The 24,660-nt window shown below is 44.7% G+C and overlaps 2 protein-coding genes and 1 long non-coding RNA gene across 9 annotated transcripts in view; 2 read left to right on the forward strand and 1 right to left on the reverse strand.

The window, feature by feature from the left end:
- Window positions 1-7,101, forward strand: part of ZC3H7A (zinc finger CCCH-type containing 7A) — a 40,455-nt gene extending 33,354 nt beyond the window's left edge. Inside the window, exons 21-23 of the mRNA XM_081560370.1 lie at window positions 2,995-3,128; window positions 4,951-5,114; window positions 6,199-7,101. Coding sequence (XP_081416496.1) covers window positions 2,995-3,128; window positions 4,951-5,114; window positions 6,199-6,388 — 488 coding nt within the window. The 3' untranslated portion in view covers window positions 6,389-7,101. The remainder of the gene's footprint in view (window positions 1-2,994; window positions 3,129-4,950; window positions 5,115-6,198) is intronic.
- Window positions 7,102-8,572: 1,471 nt separating this feature from the next.
- LOC145533293 (uncharacterized) lies at window positions 8,573-16,893 on the reverse strand. Of its 2 annotated transcripts, none has more exons than XR_014073981.1 (2): window positions 15,937-16,893; window positions 8,573-12,476 (listed from the first exon to the last, which is right to left on the reverse strand). It is a non-coding gene; the product is annotated as an uncharacterized LOC145533293 (long non-coding RNA). The 2 variants fall into 2 exon arrangements; XR_014073982.1 differs by having other exon boundaries at window positions 10,859-12,476; window positions 15,530-16,868.
- Window positions 16,894-17,122: 229 nt separating this feature from the next.
- Window positions 17,123-24,660, forward strand: part of TXNDC11 (thioredoxin domain containing 11) — a 59,268-nt gene continuing 51,730 nt past the window's right edge. For 5 of the 6 annotated variants that reach the window (XM_081560373.1, XM_081560374.1, XM_081560377.1 and 2 more), the window contains exon 1: window positions 17,123-17,476. In XM_081560373.1, the coding sequence (XP_081416499.1) occupies window positions 17,229-17,476 (248 nt within the window). In that variant the 5' untranslated portion in view covers window positions 17,123-17,228. Of the gene's footprint in view, window positions 17,973-24,660 lie in introns of all 6 variants that reach the window. The other variant, XM_081560375.1, reaches the window with a different exon arrangement.

Genomic DNA, 24,660 nt, shown 5'->3' on the forward strand with positions numbered 1-24,660 from the left:
CCTTCCAATGAACACCCAGGACTGATCTCCTTTAGGATGGACTGATTGGATCTCCTTGCAGTCCAAGGGACTCTCAAGAGTCTTCTCCAACACCACAGTTCAAAAGCATCAATTGTTTGGCGCTCAGCTTTCTTTATATTCCAGCTTTCACATCCATACATGACCACTGGAAAAACCATAGCCTTGACTAGACAGACCTTTGTTGGCAAAGTAATGTCTCTGCTTTTCAATATGCTGTCTAGGTTGGTCATAACTTTCATTCCAAGGAGTAAGCGTCTTTTAATTTCATTGCTGCAATCACCATCTGCAGTGATTTTGGAGCCCAGAAAAATAAAGTCAGCCACTGTTTCCACTGTTTCTCCATCTATTTGCCATGAAGTGATGGAACTGGATGCCATGATCTTAGTTTTCTGAATGTTGAGCTTTAAGCCAACTTTTTCACTCTCCTCTCTCACTTTCATCAAGAGACTTTTTAGTTCTTCACTTTCTGCCATAAGGGTGGTGTCACCTGCATATCTGAGGTGATTGATATTTCTCCCGGCAATCTTGATTCCAGCTTGTGCTTCCTCCAGCCCAGCATTTCTCATGATGTACTCTGTATATAAGTTAAATAAGCAGAGTGACAATATACAGCCTTGACATACTCCTTTTCCTATTTGGAACCAGTCTGTTGTTCCATGTCCAGTTCTAACTGTTGCTTCCTGACCTGCATACAGGTTTCTCAAGAGGGGGGTCAGGTGGTCTGGTATGCCCATCTCTTTCAGAATTTTCCACAGTTTATTGTGATCCACACAGTCAAAGGCTTTGGCATAGTCAATGAAGCAGAAATAGATGTTTTTCTGGAACTCTCTTGCTTTTTCGATGATCCAGTGGATGTTGGCAATTTGATCTCTGGTTCCTCTGCCTTTTCTAAAACCAGCTTGAACATCTGGAAGTTTACGGTTCATGTATTGCTGAAGCCTGGCTTGGAGAATTTTGAGCATTACTTTACCAGCATGTGAGATGAGTGCAATTGTGCAGTAGTTTCAGCATTCTTTGGCATTGCCTTTCTTAGGGACTGGAATGAAAACTGACCTTTTCCAGTCCTGTGGCCACTGCTGAGTTTTCCATATTTGCTGGCATATTGAGTGCAGCACTTTCACAGCATCATCTTTCAGGATTTGAAATAGCTCAACTGGAACTCCATCACCTCCACTAGCTTTGTTCATAGTGATGCTTCCTAAGGCCCACTTGACTTCACATTCCAGGATGTCTGGCTCTAGGTGAGTGATCACACCATCATGATTGTCTGGGTCTTGAAGATCTTTTTTGTATAGTTCTTCTGTGTATTCTTGCCACCTCTTCTTAATATCTTCTGCTTCTGTTAGGTCCCTACCATTTCTGTCCTTTATTGAGCCCATCTTTGCATGAAATGTTCCCTTGGTAGATCTCTAGTCTTTCCCATTCTATTGTTTTCCTCTATTTCTTTGCATTGATCGCTGAGGAAGGCTTTCTTATCTCTCCTTGCTATTCTTTGGAACTCTGCATTCAAATGGGTATATCTTTCCTTTTCTCCTTTTCTTTTCGCTTCCCTTCTTTTCACAGCTATTTGTAAGGCCTCCTCAGACAACCATTTTGCTTTTTTGCATTTCTTTTTCTTGGGGATGGTCTTGATTCCTGTCTCCTGTACAATGTCACGAACCTCCATCTATAGTTCATCAGGCACTCTATCAGATCTAGTCCCTTAAATCTATTTCTCACTTTCACTGTATAGTCAAAAGGGATTTGATTTAGGTCATACCTGAATGGTCGAGTGGTTTTCTCCACTTTCTTCAATTTCAGTCTGAATTTGGCAATAAGGAGTTCCTGATCCGAGCCACAGTCAGCTCATGGTCTTGTTTTTGCTGACTGTATAGAGCTTCTCCATCTTGGGCTGCGAAGAACATAATCAATCTCTAATCTTAGGTGGAGGTATATTGTTAGAAACACTTGAGCAGACAGTAGAGCCGGGTTTTGACCAGATCCTCATTTCCAGCTTTTTTTGTTTTTAAACTCAGTGCCTCTCAGCTGGGGATGAATTTTGCTACCCACACCCCTCTCCCCCTGGGGACAGTTGGTAGCGTCTGGACCTTTTTTATTGTTATGATTTATGGGGCAGTGCTACTGGAAGCTAGTGGGCAGAGGCCAGGGAGATTGTTAAACATTGTACAGTGCACAAGGCTTATCCAGCAGCAAAGAATTATCCGGCTCAGCATCCAGGTGGTGCTGTGGCTGAGAAACCTTAGTTTTATCAGTGGATGGTAATGCTAGATACACTTGTTCCTACTGTAAGAAGCAGCTTGCAGCCACAGCCCAGAACCTGGTCATCACCGTGCTGTTGTAAATTGCACCCCTGCGTGTCAGTCCTCTGGGACAGTAGCTGGACTGACAGGGCCCCATCAGGGTCAGAATCTTGGTCCCTATAGTCGGTTTCTCACCTTTCTCAGTAAACAGTGAGGAGCTGTGTAAGTTGCCTGTGGATATGGCACTGAGATTGAGTGTTTGACATGGGCCATTGTGAAGCTGTGGCTTTCCTTTTCAGCAATGCCCTTGAAATGGCTTCTGAATTTTATTTTTTTGGCTGCACCATGTGGCATGCAGGATGTTAGTCCCTGACCAGGGATCAAGCTTGTGTCCCCTCCAGTGGAAGCTCAGAATCTTAACCACTGGACCACCAGGGAAGTCTTGGGTTTCTGAATTTTAAACACCCACAAGGGGTCTTGCAAATGCAGGGAGGAGTTCATCAATCTTGAAAACTAACGTTTGTCCGTGCCCTAACGGACCTGAATTTGGTTCTTACCCTGGGTGTCTGGAATTGGCCCGTCTCTCCTGTCCTAATACATAATCAGTCTCTGTTTGCCTCTTGATTTTCTTTTGAAAATTATGCCGACTGATGCAAAAAGAGTGCGTGCTCTTGTGTGTATTTAAATGGTGTCTTTAAATATTTGCCGCTGAAAGGAGTTCATTTTTCTTTAGTACAAGATATGGAGCAGTTTTATGAACTCTGGCTAAAGAGCCAAAAAAATGAAAAAAGCGATGATGCAGCCAGTCAGTCCAGCAAAGAGAATGGAAAGCAAATCCACATGCCGACAGATTACGCGGAAGTTACTGTAAGTACCGCAGGTTGGTTCCCTCGCCTGTGCTTCCAGGCCTTTCTTTTCTTTCCCACCTTCTCCCAAACCTGGCTCCCTCGCTCCCAGCTGGCCTGCCTGCCTCCCGGCTCTTCATCTTCTCTTTGCGATGGCTCCCCGCTGTGAGTCTAAGCCTCTTCATCCCCAAAACTCCTTTCCTGCCTCCTTTTTCTGACTCTGGAAGCAGGAGCTGGTGAGTCACTAGCATGAGACCCTGGGTAGCTTACTGAACACCTCTGTGAGGGAGACACAAAGCGTGATGAGCCTGCAGGTGTATCCCACTGCTGGGTCACGGCAGGTGCTCAGGGATCGAGGGCTCCCTACCCCCAGGTCCTCCTTGTTTTTGGATGGGATGCTGTGCAGCATGTGGGATCTTAGTTCTCCAGCCAAGGATTGAACCCATGCCCCCTGCACTGGAGTCTTAACCACTAGACCATAAGGGAAGTGCCCCCCGGGCCCACCTCACCCAAGTCCTCGTGTTCCCTTATCACCCTCTTGCAGTCTGACCTCTGTCTCTGGGTTCCATCCAGACATAAGTCACCTGCGATGTTTCACTGGGCTTTCTTTTAACATTTTTCAGAAAAGTAAAAGGGTTAATATAAAGAGTATAGTATCTTGAGCCAACCATCCCAAGTCAACTGATGTTAAACAGTTTGCTGTGTTTGCTTCTCTTAAGTAAATAAAATGTCACAGATGAGGTTGGAACCCCAGTTATCACCCTTCCCAGAGGGACCAGATCCAGTGTGTCTTTTTCCAGGCCGTGTCTCCATATCTTGGACTGTCGATTCCTAATCTGTAGTTCTGCCCAGCATGGTTTTTTAAACTGACACAGACGTCCGCGTTAACTCTGCTTCTTGTTTCCAGTCTTGTTTTTTTGGCCTCTCTCTGAATTGAATCAGTCAGACCCAGGTCAGGGACGTGTATCTGCTCACGATAAGCCCTGTGGACTCTGCCCTCTCTGCCTGGGCTCAGCGCTGATTGCCTCGCCACCTTTTCTTAAGTACTGCTGGGGTTTCCAGAGCAGGGTCACCCCGACTTGCTGGGTCGTGAGAGTCACCTGTCTCTGTGAGCCTGTTCTCTCCCCTACGCCTTTCCCCTGCCCCCCAGCACCGCACAGCATGTGAGATCCTGGTTCCCCCGCCAGGGATCAAACCCACATCCCCTGCATTGGAAGCACGGAGGGAAGTCCCTCTGTAAACCTGTTCTTACCCAGCGTCACACAAGATTCTGACCCAGGGCACTTGGGAAGTACTGCTCAAACACTGCACGCTTGCATCTGTGGTAGCACAGGGTTCCTAATACAGTTCATGGGTCTGTGCCCGTGGGGTGGTGTCTTCCCATCGCGGGTACTTCCCTGGCCCCTGGCACAAGTCCTGGCCCGCAGTAGGGGCTCGGTTCGTGTGCAAGAGTGGAGTTGCTGCTCCTTGTTCTTGGCGCAGTAGGTGAGCCCTGGGCTTTCCTATCCTCTCTGATTTTCCTCATGGTATTTATCCTCCCCAGGACCCTGGTTTGAACCTGGCCCCCCATCCTCCCAACAGACACCCTGTTGGCACACCGGCTTCTTGTGAGAGTGCCTGGACCCCCAGCCCAGCCCATTGCCCTGGCTCTCTGCTTCCTACGTGCTGGGGGGACCCTCGGCCCATCTCTCCCAGCTATCCCCGCTGGACGGGCTCCCCAGGAATAGAATGTGGGTCTTAGGTGGAGTTGTTTTTAGTCGATCTGGGGCCTGAATATGGGTGCCCCATTAGGGGCCCCCCAGACAGTAGCTGCTGACGCGATGCGTGTCTTCCGTGCCCTGCAGGTGGACTTTCACTGCTGGATGTGCGGGAAGAACTGCAACAGTGAGAAGCAGTGGCAGGGCCACATCTCCTCCGAGAAGCACAAAGAGAAGGTCTTCCACACCGAAGACGACCAGTACTGCTGGCAGCACCGCTTTCCAACGGGGTATTTTAGTATTTGTGATAGGTACGTGGGTCTCTGCAGCTCCCCACGCGAGCTCTGCTGATCGGGCTTGAGTTGCACAGTCATTGTATCAGTAGACAGGGTGCAGGCTAAATCGCTTCCGTTGTGTCAGACTCTGCCACCCCATGGATTGTAGCCCTCCAGGCTCCCCTGTCTATGGAATTCTCCAGGCAAGAATACTAGAGTAGGTTGCCATTTCCTTCTCCAGGGGGTTCTTCCTGATGCAGGGATCGAACCAACGTCACTCACCTCTTCTGCTTTGGCAGACAGTTTCTTTACCACTAAGCACTACCTGGGATACAGCAGACAGGGTACCTGGGTGGCAAAATCTTCTAATCTTGGATGTTGGCATTTGGGCTCAGAGTTTTAGTTGCTCCTTGAACATTTCCTTCACTCATCTGTGTTACCTGAAAAGATCCACTAGTTTGCCTGCATTGGAGTGAAACATCTTAAGATAACCAAATAGGGAAGTAAGTTCACTCAGGCTTGCCCAGATGATCTCTGAGCTGGCAGTGAGGATTCTCTGACTCTTCACAACCATCTTTTCGTAGTAGATGTTCATCACTTTTGAAACTGCCTTTGAATTATATTCAAGTGTCAACCTGGAACTTTCTCAGGTCAGATGGAAATAGTATTAATAGTATCAGTCTTTTAAGTGTAGTTAGAAAATTTTTCAGTGAAAAGCCGTGTAATTTTGAATTGATCCTTATTTTGTTGTTGATTTCACAATTTAGATCCATGTGATACGAGAATTATTGAAGATATTTTCTACTTCCTATCCCCTCTGATTTCTTTCTACTGCATCAGGAAGGAGTGAAGTGTTTTTTGGCCCCCTAGCAATCAGTCTTTTTCATTAACTAGTGCATTTAAATAGTTTAACGTACTGATTTCTCTATTCTAGATGCCAAGACAATAAAATACTCATTTTTATTATACTCCAATATAAAAGTTTTAAAAATACTCATTTTTCTAGGATTATGAGTTTGAGCTAAAAGTTTAACGCAAACCATAAAGGTAGTGAAGAGCACGTTTCAAAGATTGTTATAAACAACGGGTGGACACTTACCAAGCTGACTTGTCCTAACAGGTATATGAATGGTACCTGCTCAGAAGGAAGCAGCTGTAAATTTGCACATGGCAACGCTGAACTTCATGAATGGGAAGAGAGAAGAGATGCCCTAAAGATGAAGCTCAACAAAGCACGAAAAGATCACTTAATTGCCCCCAACGATAATGACTTTGGAAAATATAGTTTTTTGTTTAAAGATTTAAACTAATATGCTGGCTTTTATGTATGTTACCTAATCAGGGCATTGACCAGAAACATTGAAAGTGTTCTAAGGCACGTAGCAGAGGAGCTGCAGGTTTTCTGCTTGTATTGGCGTCTCTCGTCCCTCCTGAGCAGCAACCCACAGTAGGTAGGAAAACGGGCTGTTGGACAGGTCTGGCCAGGCTCTTAGGGCCTCACATGGCGAAGTGACCGCTACTGGTTGCCATCTGTTGAACAGACTTTTGGATGAATTGTGTTGGGGAAGAGGTGATGTCTAGGACGACTCCTTGAGTTGGTCCTTCAGATAAGAACCACGATGGTGGGAGAGAAACACTGTACTAGGATCAGAACACATGATGGATGAAATTCTTCACGCATTTTTAAGAGGAACGAATTTGTCTAATAAAGTTCGCTACTTATCTGTACGTAGGTTGCTAAAAAGGATTTTCTTAACTCAGATTTTAAGCCAAATAACCATTTAACACTAGTATATGTTAAATGGGGTATTTTTCTGTATTTGTATGTTTCACTATAATAAGGGAACTGAGGATAATGTGCATTGAGACTATTTTGAAAAATAATCAGTTGACTCAAATTTTATTTCTTGGTCTTTTGCTGTTTAAATGATGATTTTGAAAGATTAAACTTGTACTGTTGGTATTGTGTAGTGTATGGACCAATATTGCCTGTAATAAAGATTTTATATATAGATGTCTTTCATTTTGTGGTGTGGTCCTTGCCTCACAAAGAATTGTTAAAACTGGGTACTAAAATCACAAGGTTAGATCTTTTTTTTTCTGGCCACTCCATGCAGCTTGTGGGATCCCAGTTCCCCAACCAGCAATCGAACCTGGGCCCTTGGCAGTGGAAGCATGAAATCCTAACCATTGGATCACCAGGGAATTTCCTAGATTTTCTTAACACTTTTCTTTAAGCAATTAATGACAGAAGGTAAATTGGAGAGACATGACAGCAACTGCCACTCTCCCACTCTCCTGCGATTCGGGTTGCTAAAAGGCTTCTCTTATTGACCGATGTGCTCACCCCTCTAGGAGCTCTAGGAGCTCTCCTGTGTTTCATTCAGATGAACACTCAGCAAGGGGACACATGGTCAGCTAGGACGTTGGCTGTGGGACTCCACAGAGATAGCCGTCTAGCAAGACGTGATCAATAGGGTCGTTGTGGTTGTTGAAAGGCTGCTGAAGACACGGTCAGCACAGACACAGAAAGGCACTGTTGTCGTTCTGCTAAGTCTCCCTAGTCTGACGGCCTTCATGACGTTTTTCTTCTCCATCCTTCCAGACTTCTTTTGTGCTCTTTCCAGGGAGAATAGATGTTAAAAAAGATATCTCTGGTGCTCTGTTTCAACCTGCAGTTTAAAAAGTTGATTGTTTTAACTTTGGAAATCCAGCCTTGAAACCTAGTTTGGAATCCTCTGACTGGTCAAGAGGAGAATTTTTTTTATTTTCACAACCCACCTCAAAATTTTCTGTGCCTCGGCTCTCTTGCAGTTCTCTGTGCTCTGAACCATCTTTGCAGTAAATCGCACTTCTGCCTAAGTCATCCAGTTCGTTGCTCTGGTTTCCACCTAAGAACCCTGCAGGCCACAGCCTTGGTCTCAGCACCAGGATTTACGGTCATTCAGTCACAGTCGTATCCGACTCTGCGACCCCACGGACTGCAGTGCACCAGGTTCCCCTGTCCTCACTGTCTGATGGAGTTTGCCCAGAATCATGTCCATTGAGTCAGTGATGCTCTCTAACCATCTCACCCTCTGCTGCCCCCTTCTCTTTTGACTTTCTTTTCCAGCATCAGGGTTTTTGCCAATCAGTCAGCTTTTTGCATCAGGTGGCCAAAATACTGAAGCTTCAGCATCAGTCCTTCCAGCATCAGTGAATATTCAGCATCAGGAAATCAGTCTAATTACTCGATGATGAAGTCACATCCCCATCCTAGAAATGAAGAGAAGAGAGTGGAGTGGGAGGAGAAATGAAGAGAAGAGACTGGAGTGGGAGGAGAAATGAAGAGAAGAGAGTGGAGTGGAAGGAGGGAAGGAAAATAAGGTATAAAAGAGCAAAACTAATGTCGACTAATCAAGAAAAGAAAGTCACTAAGACACAAGTGGCCAGTATAAGGAGCCACAGAAGGGATGTGACTTCAGAGTCCAAAAATTGTAAAATGACAGTAAGGGAATAATTAGAAAAACTTTAATAGAAACACAACATATTGGAAATAAAAGCAAAAATAAACAAATGGGACCTAATTAAAAGCTTTTGCACAACAAAGGAAACTATAAGCAAGGTGAAAAGATAGCCTTCAGAATGGGAGAAAATAATAGCAAACAAAGCAACAGACAAACAATTAATCTCAAAAATATACAAGCAACTCCTGCAGCTGAATTACAGAAAAATAAATGACCCAATCAAAAAATGGGTCAAAAAAAAAAAAAAAAAAGAGCAAAACTGCAATATTAACAGCACTGGAAACTAATAATGTGTCTACTTGGACAGGTTTATCTGCCTGTCTCCTCCAGAGTGGATTTTTTGTTTGTTTCAATGTTTAACAAATGGAGATACAATTTTAAAACCCCACAATGTTACCATTTTAAAGTATAAATCCATGGTTTTAGTAAAATCCAAAGGTGCTACAATCACCACAATGAATCTTAAAGTGTTTCATTCCATAAAAATAAAACCCACACCCTAGTCTACCCACTCCCCCTGATTTTCAAGCTGTTTAGTTCAGTCGCTCAATCCTGTCTGACTCTTTGCAACCCCATGAACCGCAGCATGCCAGGCCTCCCTGTCCATCACCAACTTCCAGAGTCCACCCAAACCCATGTCCATCGAGTTGGTGATGCCATCCAGCCGTCTCATCCTCTGTCGTCCCCTTCTCCTCCTGCCCTCAATCTTTCCCAGCATCAGGGTCTTTTCCAATGAGTCAGCTCTTTGCATCAGGTGGCCAAAGTATTGGAGTTTCAGCTTCAACATCAGTCTTTCCAATGAACACCCAGGACTGATCTCCTTTAGGATGGACTGGTTGGATCTCCTTGCAGTCCAAGGGACTCTCAAGAGTCTTCTCCAACACCACAGTTCAAAAGCATCAGTTCTTTGGCGCTCAGCTTTCTTTATAGTCCAACTCTCACATCCATACATGACCACTGGAAAAACCATAGCCCTAACTAGACGGACTTTTGTTGGCAAAGTAATGTCTCTGCTTTTAAATATGCTATCTAGGTTGGCCATAACCTTCCTTCCAAGGAGTAAGCATCTTCTAATTTCATGGCTGCAATCACCATCAGCAGTGATTTTGGAGCCCAAAAAAATAAAGTCTGACACTGTTTCCACTGTTTCCCCATCTATTTCCCATGAAGTGATGGGACCAGATACCATGATCTTAGTTTTCTGAACGTTGAGCTTTAAGCCAACTTTTCCACTCTCCTCTTTCACTTTCATCAAGAGGCTCCTTAGTTCTTTTTCACTTTCTGCCATAAGGGTGGTGTCATCCACATATCTGAGGTTATTGATATTTCTCCCAGCTATCTTGATTCCAGCTTGTGTTTCTTCCAGCCCAGCATTTCTCATGATGTACTCTGCATATAAGTTAAATAAGCAGGGTGACAATATACAGCCTTGATGTACTCCTTTTCCTATTTGGAACCAGTCTGTTGTTCCATGTCCAGTTCTAACTGTTGCTTCCTGACCTGCATACAGGTTTCTCAAGAGGCAGGTCAGGTGGTCTGGTATGCCCATCTCTTTCAGAATTTTCCACAGTTTATTGTGATCCACACAGTCAAAGGCTTTGGCATAGTCAATGAAGCAGAAATAGATGTTTTTCTGGAACTCTCTTGCTTTCTCGATGATCCAGTGGATGTCGGCAATTTGATCTCTGGTTCCTCTGCCTTTTCTAAAACCAGCTTGAACATCTGGAAGTTCACGATTCACGTATTGCTGAAGCCTGGCTTGGAGAATTTTGAGCATTACTTTACCAGCATGTGAGATGAGTGCAATTGTGCAGTAGTTTCAGCATTCTTTGGCATTGCCTTTCTTTGGGATTGGAATGAAAACTGACATTTTCCAGTCCTGTGGCCACTGCTGAGTTTTCCAAATTTGCTGGCATATTGAGTGCAGCACTTTCACAGCGTCATCTTTTAGGATTTGAAATAGCTCAACTGGAACTCCATCACCTCCGCTAGCTTTGTTCGTAGTGATGCTTCCTAAGGCCCACTTGACTTCACATTCCAGGATGTCTGGCTCTAGGTGAGTGATCACATCATCGTGATTGTCTGGGTTGTGAAGATCTTTTTTGTACAGTTCTTCTGTGTATTCTTGCCACCTCTTCTTAATATCTTCTGCTTCTTTTAGGTCCCTATCATTTCTGTCCTTTATTGAGCGCATCTTTGCATGAAACGTTCCCTTGGTATCTCTAATTTTCTTGAAAAGATCTCTAGGCTTTCCCATTCTATTGTTTTCCTCTATTTCTTTGCACTGATCACTGAGGAAGGCTTTCTTATCTCTCCTTGCTATTCTTTGGAACTCTGCATTCAGATGGGAATATCTTTCCTTTTCTCCTTTGCTTTCCACTTCCCATCTTTTCACAGCTATTTGTAAGGCCTCCTCAGACAGCCATTTTGCTTTTTTGCATTTCTTTTTCTTGGGGATGGTCTTGATTCCTGTCTCCTGTATAATGTCACAAACCTCCATCCATAGTTCATCAGGTAGTCTGTCTATGAGATCTAGTCCTTTAAATCTATTCCTCACTTCTACTGTATAGTCGTAAGGGATTTGATGTAGGTCATACTTGAATGGTCGAGTGGTTTTCTCCACTTTCTTCAATTGCAGCCTGAATTTGGCAATAAGGAGTTCATGATCTGATCCACAGTTCACTCCCAGTCTTGTTTTTGCTGACTGTATAGAACTGCTCCATCTTTGGCTACAAAGAATATAATCAATATGATTTTGGTGTTGACCATCTGGTGATGTCCATGTGTAGAGTCTTCTCTTGTGTTGTTGGAAGAGGGTGTTTGCTACGACCAGTGCATTCTCTTGGCAAAACTCTATTAGCTTTTGCCCTGCTTCATTCTATATTCCAAGGCCAAATTTGCCTGTTATTCCAGGTGTTTCTTGACTTCCTACTTTTACATTCCAGTCCCCTATAATGAAAAGGACACCTTTTTTGGGTGTTCTAAAAGGTCTTGTAGGTTTTCATAGAACTGTTCAACTTCAGCTGGTCAGCTGAAGTTGACCAGCGTTACTGGTCTCAAGCTGTAGGTGACCACTAATCTGCTTTCCTTATTTAAAAAAAATATTTATTTGGCTGTGCCAGGTTGTGGCATGTGGGATCTAGTTCCCTGACCAGGGATTGAACCCAGGCCCCCTGCATCTTGAGCTCGGAGTCTTTTCTAGGGTTGTCCTAGACAAGGACAGGGAAGTCCCTAATCTGCTTTCTGCCTGTGCTGGACATTGCATCTACGTGGAGTTATAGAATATGTGGCCTTTTCTGACTGGCTTCTTTTACTGAGTGTAATGTTTAAGAGGGCAGCAGAGGAGGAGATGATTGGACGGCATCACTGACGCAATGGAGATTGCAGAGGACAGGGAAGCCTGGCTTGCTGCAGTCTGTGGAGGGCACCACTTAGTGACTGAACAGTAACAGTGTTTTCAAGGTTCATCTACACTGTAGCATGTTATCAGCATTTCATTCCTTTTAACTGCTGAATAATCCTTCATTGTGCAGATCTGTTACATTTTGTTTACCCATTCCTCTGTTGATGGGCATTCAGCTTGTTTCCTCCTTCTGGCTCCTGTGAACAGGAACATTCATGTGTAAGTTGTGTTGGCTGCAATGAGCTGGTCCCATCAGTCCTGAAGAGGTGTTGGGAGGTGGCAGATAGATTTTCCTCGGCCCAGTTCTCCCACCTGTGTTGGATGTGCCTGGACAGGAGGCTGGGGCTGGAAGTGCTCACCCCTCTCCATCACCCTCACCATTCTTGGGTCTGCTCTTTGAGGGCTGTTTCCCAGCGATCCCCACTGGTAAACCGAAGGACAGCATGTTTCCTGGGCAGTTAGTGTGGGTTCAAACACTCCTTAGTTGACCTGCAGAGATGAGAATATGGATTTCCTGTCAGTATCTGTTGCAAGGGAACAAGGAGTGCCAATTTATGGAAAGCCAGCTCTTCTATCTTGATATTAAGTCTCCAAGAAACAGCACCATTGTCCAGCTTTACCTGGTAGGCTCAGGGTGTGGGCTCTCTCCTGTGTTACCTGCCAACCTGTACCTTGTTAGGCACATCCTGTTTAGTAAGTAAATGCTTTGAGGCTTTAAAAATTAACAAGCACAAAAAAAAAATCATCAAGCATTAGATGTTTCATATATATATACATACACACACACACATATATACACACACACACAAGTACACTTCTCTGGTAGCTCAGTGGTAAAGAATATGCCTGCAATGTAAGAGACACGGGTTCAATCCCTGCGTCAGGAAGATTCCCCCCAAGAAGGAAATGGCAACCCACTCCAGTATTGTTGCCTGGGACATCCCAAGGACAGGGGAGCCTGGAAGGCTATCCATGAGGTCGCAAAGAGTCGGACATGACTTTTAGAGACACTAAACAACAACAACAAATGTTTACATGTTATATATATATGTATATAAGTATATGTGTGTATATATATATACATACACACATATATACATATACATACAATGGAATGTTAACTCAGCCATACAAAAGTGAAATTTGTAGCAACTTGGATGGATCACAGAATATTATACTTAGTGAAATAAGTCAGAAAAAGATACTATATGATATCCATTATATGTAGAATCTAAAAAGATAATACAAATGAACCTATATACAAAACACAAACAGATTCACAGACACAGAAAACAAATTTATGGTTACTGAAGGAGAGAGGGAGGGACAAATTAGGAGTATGAAATCAACAGATACAAACTACTATACATAAAACAGGTCAGCAACAAGGATTTACTATACCTTCTACATAGTACAGGGAATTACTGAATCTCTTGTAATTACTATACCTTGTATATAGCACAGGGCATTACCCAATATCATGTAATAACTTATAATGGAACGTAATCCACAAAACACACTGTGCTGTACATCTGAAACTAACACAATATTGTAAATCAACTATACTTCAATTTTTAAAAAATTTTGTTGAAACTACAGGATGTAAAATATGGGTTTTCTTGTGTAAGAAACACTGACAGAATACCAAACCAGAGACTCAGATTTAAGGAAGGGACAAAGTAGAATAAAATATTTGAAGCAAGTGATAGCATTGCTTTCTGAGTTACCATAGTAACTCACTTTTAAAAATAACCAAATTTAGCTTAGAAACAATAGTAATGAGACAGTTAAAAAGACAGAATTATAAAATTTTGGGCAGGGGAAAAGCTATGATTATTTGCACACACACAAAAAGAAAGAGCTCTAATTAAAGAACAATTAACAAGTAATTATTTCTCTGCAATTCTAAGACAGGATTAATACCTGGGAAAAATATATGTCCTAGGTGGCATGGTGGTTAAGAATCCGCCTGCCAACATGGAGACAAGAGAGACATGGGTTTGATCTCTGGGTTGGGAAGATCCCCTGGGGGAGGAAATGGCAACCCACTCCAGTATTCTTGTCTGGAAAATTCCATGGGCAGAGGAGCCCAGCAGGCTACAGTCCATGGGGCTGCAAAGAGTCAGACACGACTGAGCACAGGCACAAAGACAGAAATATATGTAATCTTCTCCCTGCCCGCTATGCAAATGCCACCACCTTGATCATGGTATGAAAAGTGGCCATGAAAGCACAGATACTGGTTGACGTGGACTAGTTAGGGCTGACACGATTTAATGACTGAACAAGAACAAGCCTTGAAGAGCAGGGCAGCCTGACCCAGATGGTCTGGTGTCATCTGAAATGAATTTCCCATTGTCCATCACTGCTGGAGTAGCAATGCCTGGAAAGAGAGGAGCAAAGGAAATATACCTTGGTCTCCTGGCTTGTAAGACACCGCCCTGCACTGCCATAAGATATAATGGATCTCATGAAATAGCCCACAGGCAACAAAAGCACTTTGAACTTTGTAAAGGCCTATGCAAAAGACAGGTGTCTTATGAAAGAGTAGGGTGGATTCTTCCCTAGTGGCCTACAGTGAATGAGTACCCATGACTTTGGACCGTATTTGTTTTTGTTATCAATGCTGCTGCTGCTGCTTTAGTCGTGTCCGACTCTGTGTGACCCCATAGATGGCAGCCACCAGGCTCCCCCTTCCCTGGGATTCTCCAGGCAAGAACACTGGAGTGGGTTGCCATTTCCTTCTCCAATGCATGAAAGTGAAAAGTGAAAGTGAAGTCGCTCAGTTGTATCCGACTCTTAGCGACCCCATGGACTGCAGGCTACCAGGCTCCTCCGTCCATGGGATTTTCCAGGCAAGAGTACTGGAGTGGGGTGCCATTGCAATACACTGTATGAACTCAGATCTAAACAAATCAAGAGAACTAGAAATGGTAAATAAAGTTAACATCTTTTTAAAAAACTAGAAATGCATTTTTAAAAATTTTCTCAGCTTCTTCCAACAATATTATATAAAACAATAACATAACACTGTATTACTGAGTTTGTAGTAGATTAAAAAAGAGCAATAATAGCATAAAAATGGGAGGAGGAAATGGAGCTATATTGGAGCATTTTCCATATCTTACTGGAATTAAGTTAATGTAAATCTGAAGTAGAGTCAGAAAAAATGTATACTGTAATCTCTGAAGGGCTTCCCTGGTGGCTCAGATGGTAAAGAATCTGCCTGCAATGGGGGAGACTCAGGTTTGATTTCTAGGTCAGAAAGATCCCCTGGAGAAGGGAATGGCTATCCACTACAGTATCCTTGCCTAGAGAATTCCACAGACAGAGGAGTGGTGGGCTACAGTCAGTGGGGTCACAGAGAGTTGGACACGACTGAGCAACTAACACACAATCCCTAAATGCCTCCGCTAAGCATATAAACTGAAAAAAAATAAGTTTTAAATCATTACAGGAATTAACAGTGTTTTAGACAAGAGCCAGTTAACATAAAGGAAGGAAGTAAAGAGCAAAAAAATTGTGATTGTGAGACAAGATACTTCCCTGGTTGTCCAGTGGCTAAGACTCTGCACTTTTAACGCAGGAGGGCCAAGTTCCATCCCTGGTCAGAGAACTATATCCCACATGCTGCAACTAAGATCTGGTGCAGCCAAAAAAAACAATATTAAAAAAAAAAAAAGATGTGAGATATACAAACCAAAGAGCAAAATGGCATGCGAACATGAGCTACCAACATGTTAAGCCTCCGTAGTTAACAAACTGAATGCTCTGGGCCACTTAGGCAGGTGGCCATTCCTAGAGCCCTCTACCTCCCTGGAAACCTTGGACTGGGGTTAGCACACTGGCTTGTGGCATAGGTGACTTCTCATATTCTGGGTTTTTTTTGTTTTTTTTTTGTTTTTGTGTGGCATCATACTGCTTTTAGTTCTCTCCATGTTTTATTTACCTGGTTTGTAGTTATTGACAGCAGAACTCTAGTCTAGATCTTTGGCCCCAGCTGTTGGGTAATTATGGACATTCTCTTAGCTCCAGGTATACGTGTCTCAGGTAAACAACCTCTTTCTGTCACTCTCAAATCACATTTCACCCTTCTCCGACTTGTCGTTTTTAATCACAAAAACTTATTTAGAAATGACATAACATTTAAAACATTTGGGGCTCCCCCTGTGGCTCGGCTGGTAAACAATCCGTCTGCAATGCAGGAAGACCTGGGTTCGATCTCCGGGTTGGGAAGATCCCCTAGAGAAGGGAAAGGCTACCCACTGCAGTATCCTGGCCTGGAGAATTCAAAGGGCTGCATAGTCCATGGGGTCGCAAAGAGTCGGACACGACTGAGCGACTTTCACTTTCATTAACATTTAGAGTCAGAGAGGATTTAGAGTCGGCAGAGAATCGCTGGAGCGGCTTGTTAACCAAACTGCTTTCGAATCCACTCCCCTAATGCCTTGTGGACTCGGTCAAGGGGCTTTTCCAAGCCTCGGTTTTCCCATCTCTAAAGTGAGTACAAGATGCACTGACCGTCTTCCCAGGGCTGTGGTGTAGGGACGTGGTACCGTGGCGCACAGCACTTCACTGTGCAGGAAATGGACACTGGGAGAGAACAGTCCCTAAGACTTATTTAGCACTCACGATGGGCCCAGCAGTTTCCAACAAGGACCTCAGTTAACCTTCAGAGCATCTCTGTGAGGTCGGTACTGATACCACTGCAATTCCACAGATGTGTCCCACACGCGACTGCTGTCACCATCACAGCTCTTTTAAACTCCCGAAACCAGGCGGGGACTCTCCGCAGCCCGGGCTGCCTTAGGGCAGCAATGGGTTGAACCCGCGGTAGAGGCAGCCGGACACCTAGCGCCGGCGCCTGCGCAGACCCAGTGTACGGACGGGCGTAAACGGGGAGAGCACGTGGCAACGGCGACGTGCGCGGGGACTCCAGCCACGGGGTGGGGCCTGTGGGACGAACACGTCTTCGCGGCGGCGCCGGCGGTGGGTGGGGCCGCGCAGACGCCACGAGCGAGGGGCGTGGCCACGAGGGCGGGGCTTCCGGGCGGTGTCCGGCTCCGCCTTCTGCGCGGAGTGGGCGGGAGCCGTGGCGGCGGCCGGGCTGACGTGGAGCTTCGGGGTTAGCGGGCGCGGCGAGCTGCGGGATTGGGGAGCGACGGGCCGGGCCGGGCCGGGCCTTCGGGCCCTTGGCGGCGGCGGCGGCGGCGGTATAAAGCCGGCGACGGGGAGCATGTAATGTCGGAATGCGGAGGCCGCGGCGGCGGCGGCGGCAGCAGCAGCAGCGACGACGCCGAGGACGAGGGCGGCGGCGGCGGCCCCGCGGGCTCCGGCTCCCTCAGCCCGGCCCCGGCTGCGTCCTCGGAGGGCCGGCTCCGCCGCGGGCTGCGCGGCGCCTCTCTCATGGCGCGCCGGCGGCCCGAGCTGCTCTGCGGGGCCGTGGCGCTCGGCTGCGCGCTGCTCCTCGCCCTCAAGTTTACCTGCAGGTGAGGCGGCCCGCACCCCACCCCGGTCCTGGCCCCGGCCCGGCGCCCCTCGGCCCGGCCGGCGGCACGTGGCCGGCTTGGGGGCCTCAGAGTGGAGGGTCGAAGCTGCCTCCGGAAGTCGGGCCTGACTTTGCCCCGGCTGGTGGACTTGACCCTCCTGCCTGCCGCATGCGGCCCTGCCCGCCGCTTTCCCTTCTCTCCGGCCAGCGAGCCCTCAGGCGAGGCTCTGAGATGCTGCCCGGCGCCCTTTCCTCCCATTTTCATACCGAGGAAAGGTGGGCCAGGTTCTGATGTGCTTGTCACCTGTTGCGATTTCTTGAGGGTGCACCTGTCACTTCTGCGCATGCTGTAGGACCCTCATTTATCACCTGTTTTATTTCCCTTATGCCTCTGGTAGGCGTAGACGACCATTAGCGTCCCGACGTTGAGAATTCATGCACTCATGGATCTAACGATTATTTATCCGCACTTACTGTGTGCGGAGGGCTCCTCCAAGGTGAGCGGTGAATATCAAAAGTCCCCGTTCTCCATTCCAGGGGGTGGTATACAGGCAGTAAACGAGTAACCTTAATATAATTTTAAAGGGTTTCAGTAAGTGCTGTGCAGGGAATAGAAGCGATGAAGGTGTGGCAGAAAGACCTTCCCCGGGGAGCTATATAGGAGAATCACCCAAGAAGGGGAAGGGGCTAGTACTGGGGAGATCTGGGGGGAAATGTCCAGGGTAGAGGAAACAGCAGGTGCAAAGGTCCTGGGGCTGGACAAGACTGGTGGACTGGTGTTTTCCTGAAACTGGAAGAAAGGCTTGAGTAGGCTGGAGCTAGTGGGTGGAGTGGGGGAGGGAAAGACAGTTAATGTGTCTTGCTTTGGAAAAGGACACAAGTACAAATTTTGCTGTATGTTTTAGCGTGTCTAGTGTGTTTTAGTCTTTTAGTGTGTCCAGAGTGTGTCTCCTGGGACTCCAGTTTATTTATAAGTCTGTGGTGCCACTGTCTGGCATAGTGGCCACTGGGAAGATTTCAACTTGGAACATTTTTATGGAGTCTGCTAAGGACAATATGTGACCCCTGATATCAAAGAGATGTCAAAAGATTGGAGATTTTAGTGGAAAGAAGAAATTATAATAATTATCGCTGATGAATTAAGAGATGGGGATTGACACATATACGCTAATATGTATAAAGTAGATAATAATGAGAACCTGTTGTATAGCACAGGGAACTCAACATAATGCTCTCTGGTGACTTAAATGGAAAGGAAATCCAAAAAAGAGGGAATCATAGATACATATGGGCTTTTCAGGTGGCTCAGTGGTAAAGAATCCACCTGCCAGTGCAGGAGATACAGGTTTGATCCCTGGGTCAGGAAGATCCTCTGGAGAAGGAAATGGCAACCCACTCCAGTATTCTTGCCTGGAAAATCTATGGACAGAGAAGCCTGGAGGGCTGCAGTCCTTGGGGTCGCAGAGAGTTGGACATGACTGAGCGCGCGCACACCCACACATACAGACAGACACACAGAAGTGTATGTATAGCTGATCTGCTTCGCTGTAGAGGAGAAACTAACACAACATTGTAAAACAACTATACCCCTAATTAAAAAAAAAAGTCATATAGTAAAAAAACAAAACCAAACCTCATTGAGCATTTGCCATGTGCCAGGTGCAGCCTGCCAGCTGTGTTTCTCAGCCTTGATATTTTGACTCAGATAATTCTTGTGGTAGCAGGCTGTCCTGTACATTCTGAGATGTTCAGCGGCATCCCTAGCCTCTACCTACTACCGCTCTTACCCCCTACCCCCCACAGTATGACAACAAAAAATGTCTCCAGATCTCACCTGATGTCCTCTAGGGAACAGAGTTGCCTGTTTGAGAACTACAGATTCCATGAATGCATTTATTTATTTAATACATGACCTGAGAGCCTGTTATGGATCACTTAAGTCACCCAGTAAAGAAATACACATACGCACGCGCGCACACACACACACACACACACAAAGTCACCCAGTAAAGAGATACACACACACACACATACACACAGACACTAAGTCACCCAGTAAAGAGATACACACACACACACACACACACACACTAAGTCACCCAGTAAAGAGAGAGACACACACACAGACACTAAGTCACCCAGTAAAGAGACAGACAGACAGACAGACAGACACAGACAGACACACACACACACACACACACACTCTCTCTCTCTCTCTCTCTCTCTCTCTCTCTCTCTCTCTCTCTCTCTCTCTCTCTCTCTCTCTCTCTCTCTCTCTCTCTCTCTCTCTCTCTCTCTCTCTCTCTCTCTCTCTCTCTCTCTCTCTCTCTCTCTCTCTCTCTCTCTCTCTCTCTCTCTCTCTCTCTCTCTCTCTCTCTCTCTCTCTCTCTCTCTCTCTCTCTCTCTCTCTCTCTCTCTCTCTCTCTCTCTCTCTCTCTCTCTCTCTCTCTCTCTCTCTCTCTCTCTCTCTCTCTCTCTCTCTCTCTCTCTCTCTCTCTCTCTCTCTCTCTCTCTCTCTCTCTCTCTCTCTCTCTCTCTCTCTCTCTCTCTCTCTCTCTCTCTCTCTCTCTCTCTCTCTCTCTCTCTCTCTCTCTCTCTCTCTCTCTCTCTCTCTCTCTCTCTCTCTCTCTCTCTCTCTCTCTCTCTCTCTCTCTCTCTCTCTCTCTCTCTCTCTCTCTCTCTCTCTCTCTCTCTCTCTTCCAGTTTACACACGAAGGAGTGAAGCTTTGGCCATGTTGCAAAACTTGCCCCAATTCACTTCCACCTAATAAGTGGCTGAGCTGGAATTTGAATCCTTTATTGTCAGAAACGAGGCTCTTAACTGTGTTCTGTGTCACGTCCTGCACAAGGGAATTACACAAAGTATTGTACAGGGTAGAATATGGCAACTTGGTATTCGAGTTCAGATGAGAAAGAGAAGTTCTCTCCCCTACAAGGGTGGAGAGATTACTTGCATCAGTTTGTCCATTTATAGCAATAAAAGGTAGTGATTTCTCTGAGAGAACAAGACTTAGTAGATATGAAAGTCCTTTGAGATTTCAGGAAGAAGCAGTGTAAATCCAGTTAATGGAGCAGGCTGAGCAAGATCCCACCTGTTTCAGGCAAGGAGAATGAGCCACTGAACAGCCTGTTTGCCTGTCTAGCTTTTTTCTGTGCCACTGGCAAATTTTACAGTCTTTTAATAGACTCAAATTGATTTTTTTTATAATCTCCTTTGATTCAATGGTGTCATGATACTACTTGATTGTTCTACAACTGACTCTGACATTTCTGCCGCTCTTTTCCTATTTTGCTTTTAAGATCTTGTATGTTAATGAGGACAGAGGCTTAAAGGAGAGTAGAATGTTTTTTAAAGTTATTTTTTATTAATAGCTCCAGACCTGAAATAAGACAACCCCCTTTAGTGTCTTATTGTTTACTGGCACAGCCAAATTAATTAATTTTTGAAAAAAGGAAAAATGGTTGATTTGGGTTGAAACACTATGAATAATTAGTTGTGCATTTCTGAGCACTTAATCTCTGTCCTAGCTGCCTTTCTATGCATTGAATGTCCATAACTTCATCCTTTCCTTTTACCCTGCTTTGTGGGTGTGTTTTTGTGGAGAAAAAGTTATAAGTGTGTCTTTGGGTGTCTGTCTCTGTTATCTCTGTTCAGTCGCTCAGTCGTCTCTGACTTTCTGCGACCCCATGGGCTGCAGCATGCCAGGCTTCCCTGTCCCTCATTATCTCTCTATGTGTATATATTCGTTTTGCTTTATTTCGTTTTGTAAACTCAAAGCTGCCTCAGATCCTCTTTGGAAGGAGGTGTAGAGCGTGATTCTCATATAGAAATTGGGAGTTGTGACACGACTTCCTTGTTTGCAACCAGCTCTTTGAGTTTTTTGGTACCTGAGACTTTGGCTTCAAAGCTGCAGGAAATCTTTCATCTCGGTAGTTTCTCAAAAACAGTAGGAAATTTAGGAGTTAAATGGCAACTCATGAATGCTTCTGTTGGGGCAGAGGCAAATGGGTTTCTCTGCCCTGGTTAATGTTTGCTTTTTGATGGGCCATGGGCCTGTCTGGCTCCTTTACTTGAGGAGCTGTCTCATCAACAGTACTAGGTTGATGATTGTCCTTTGTTTGCCTTGTCACAGATCTGCATTTTCCTTCCGTTCGCTTATTTAACTCTTACCACCCAATTTGAAGAGTAGAAAAATAATACCTCTAAAGACTTGGACTTGCTGAGAATGTGTCAACTTGCCTCAGGGCCTTCCCTCTGCGTGACTGCCTTCCTATCACTCACATCTCAGCTTTAAAGATACCACCCTGACTACCACCCCATGGAGGAGCTGCCAGGTGCCCTGCCACATCTCCGTGTTGACTTCTTCAGCGAGCACGATCATTTTGTATGGTTTTATGTCTGTTTACAGGTTTGCTTGTTTGCATGTCTTCTCGCCTGAGAAAGGAAGCCCCTTGAGAACAGGTCCCTGCTCCTATAGCCTTAGTTCCTATACAGCAGTGCCTGAAACACAGTAACATTTGGTCAGTGAATTCTTTTTTTTTTTAATTATTGTGTAAGTGACTGAATTTTTGGGCTTATGAAGATGTTTTACTTAGACAAAGCTCCCTGATTGCAGAGTTAAAATATTAGCATGAGTGCTTAAATAGGAGATTTGCTCTGACTTTTAACAGCATTACTTTATGATGTTAATAATTTTTTGTTAAAATGGGGAAGCAATATATTTAAAACTGTCTTAATTCAGGAAGCTGACACCTAGATGTAGAGGAGGGTGTGTACTCTTTTCCTCAAACTAAATGACCCAAGGCTCTTAAGAGTAGCTTTGGTCTTGGGTATTTATATGATTTCTTTTTTTTTTTTTTAATTTATGTATTTGTAATTGAAGGATGATTGCTGTACAGTATTGTGTTGGTTTCTGCCATACATTAGCATGAATCAGCCACAGGTATACATATGTCCCCTCCCTCTGGAACCTCCCTCCCACCTTCCACCTCATCCCACCCCTTTAGGCTGTCACAGAGCACTGGTTTGAGCTCCCTGCGTCACACAGCATTTTCACACTGGCTGTCTATTTTACATACGGTAATACAGGTTTCAGTGTTACTCTCTCAATTCTTCTCACCCTCTCCTTCCCCTACTGTGTTCACAAGTCTGTTCTCTATGTCTGTGTCTCCATTGCTGTCTTGCAAACAGGTTCATCAGTACCATCTTTATAGATTCCATATATATGTGTTAATATATAGTATTTGTTTTTCTCTTTCTGACTTAACTTCACTTTGTATTATAGGCTCTAGGTTCATCCACCTTATTAGAACTGACTCAAATGCATTCCTTTTTATGGCTGAATAATATTCCATTGTATTAACACTACAACTTCTTTACCCATTCGTCTGTCAGTGGACATCTAGGTTGCTTCTATGTCCCATTACTGGGCATATACCCTTGAGAGACCATAGCTGAAAAAGACACATGTATCCCAATGTTCATTGCAGCACTATTTACAATATCTAGGACATGGAGGGGCTTCTCATAGCTCAGTTGGTAAAGAATCTGCCTACACTGCAGGAGACCTGGGTTTGATTCCTGGGTTGGGAAGATCCCCTGGACAAGGAAATGGCAACCCACTCCAGTATTCTTGCCTGGAGAATCTCATGGACAGAGGAGCCTGGCAGGCTACAGTCCTTGGAGTCGTAAGAGTCAAACTCAACTTAGCGACTAAACCACCACCAGGACATGGAAGCAACCCAGATGTCTGATTTCTTTTTTGGTTCTAAGTATCTGTCTGTCTGCTGCATATCTCAGAGCTGGCAGCATGTTCCTACCTGTTCCTCCTTCCTGCTACTTTGCTGTGTACTGAGAGACCAGATGATCAAGTTCATTTGAACACATATAAAGTTAGAACAGAATAAAGTGGTCCCTAGAATCATTCCTTGTAATGCAAATGGACCTTCTGACATTTTTGATTCAGATTAATAATATCTGTATGGATTTATGTTTAATTTGCTTTCACATATATTCAAATGAGATGAGTAGGGTAGGTTTGTTCATTTCACAGATTACTGACCTTTGCAGTACTGGGAGCTGCTAAACAGTGAGGATTTATCAGTGAAAAAAAGAGTCAGGGTCCTTACCCTTATGGAGTTAATAAACAGGTAAGTAAGTAAGTCACAGATTATGGTGAGGGCTGTTGAAAGCAACTAACAGAAATCTGAGAAAAAAAAAGGGGGGAGAATCATCGGAGCAGTCCTCACCAAGGAGGTGACCATCAGCCAAACTTATTTCTCATCAATGCCATTGTGCTATAATTTACATTCGGTAGAATTCACACATTTTACATATGTAGGTCTGTGGCTTTTGGCCAGTGTAACCACGTCTATCCTTTTAATTCCTTGTCCCCAGAAACTTTCCTCAGTGCCCTCTGCAGTCAGTCTTCATTGCTCTACTCCCAGCTCCAGACCACCGCTGATGTGATTTATTTCATTATAGATTAGTTTTGCCTGTTGGAATTTCATGTCAATGCATTCATATTATATGTATTCTTTAGTGTCTGACTTCTTTCAGTGTATTTTGAAACTCATCCAGTTATAGTATGTATCATTTTTTTAAATTACTGAGTAACATTTAATTGTAAGAACACACAATTAGTTTATTTATCCTTTCACCTAATGATTTATTACAGCTTTTTTGTGCTTACTATATATGTGGTCTATCTTCCCATCCATGTGGTTTCATGCTGTCTATGTCTTTATGTTTAAAATGCTTTTAGAGGGGCTTCCCTGGTGGTCCATTGGCTGGGACTCTGTGCTCCCAATGCAGGAGGTTCCAGGTTCATTCCCTGGTCAGGGAACTAGATCCCACATGTTGCAACTAAGACCCAGCACAGCCAAATAAATAAAATAAATTTAAAAAAAAAAAATAAATAAAAAAAAATAAAATGCTTTTAGAGAGCATATGGTTGGGTTTTGCTTCATTATCCAGCCTGGCAATCTCTTCCTCTTAATTGGGTGGTTTAGTCCTCTTATATTTAATGTAATTGTTGATATGGTTGGGTTTGTGTTTACCATCTGGCAGTTTGTTTTCCATTTATACTTTCTGGTTTTTTTTCCTCTCTTGGTCCTTTTTCTGCTCACCTTCCCCCCACCCCCCCACCCCCTACCTGTTACATTGTCTGCGGGAATCGCAGTTTC

The sequence above is a fragment of the Giraffa tippelskirchi genome, chromosome 13, assembly GCF_054371585.1.
Source record: "Giraffa tippelskirchi isolate mGirTip1 chromosome 13, T2T-mGirTip1v1.2.pri, whole genome shotgun sequence".
NCBI lineage: Eukaryota > Metazoa > Chordata > Mammalia > Artiodactyla > Giraffidae > Giraffa > Giraffa tippelskirchi.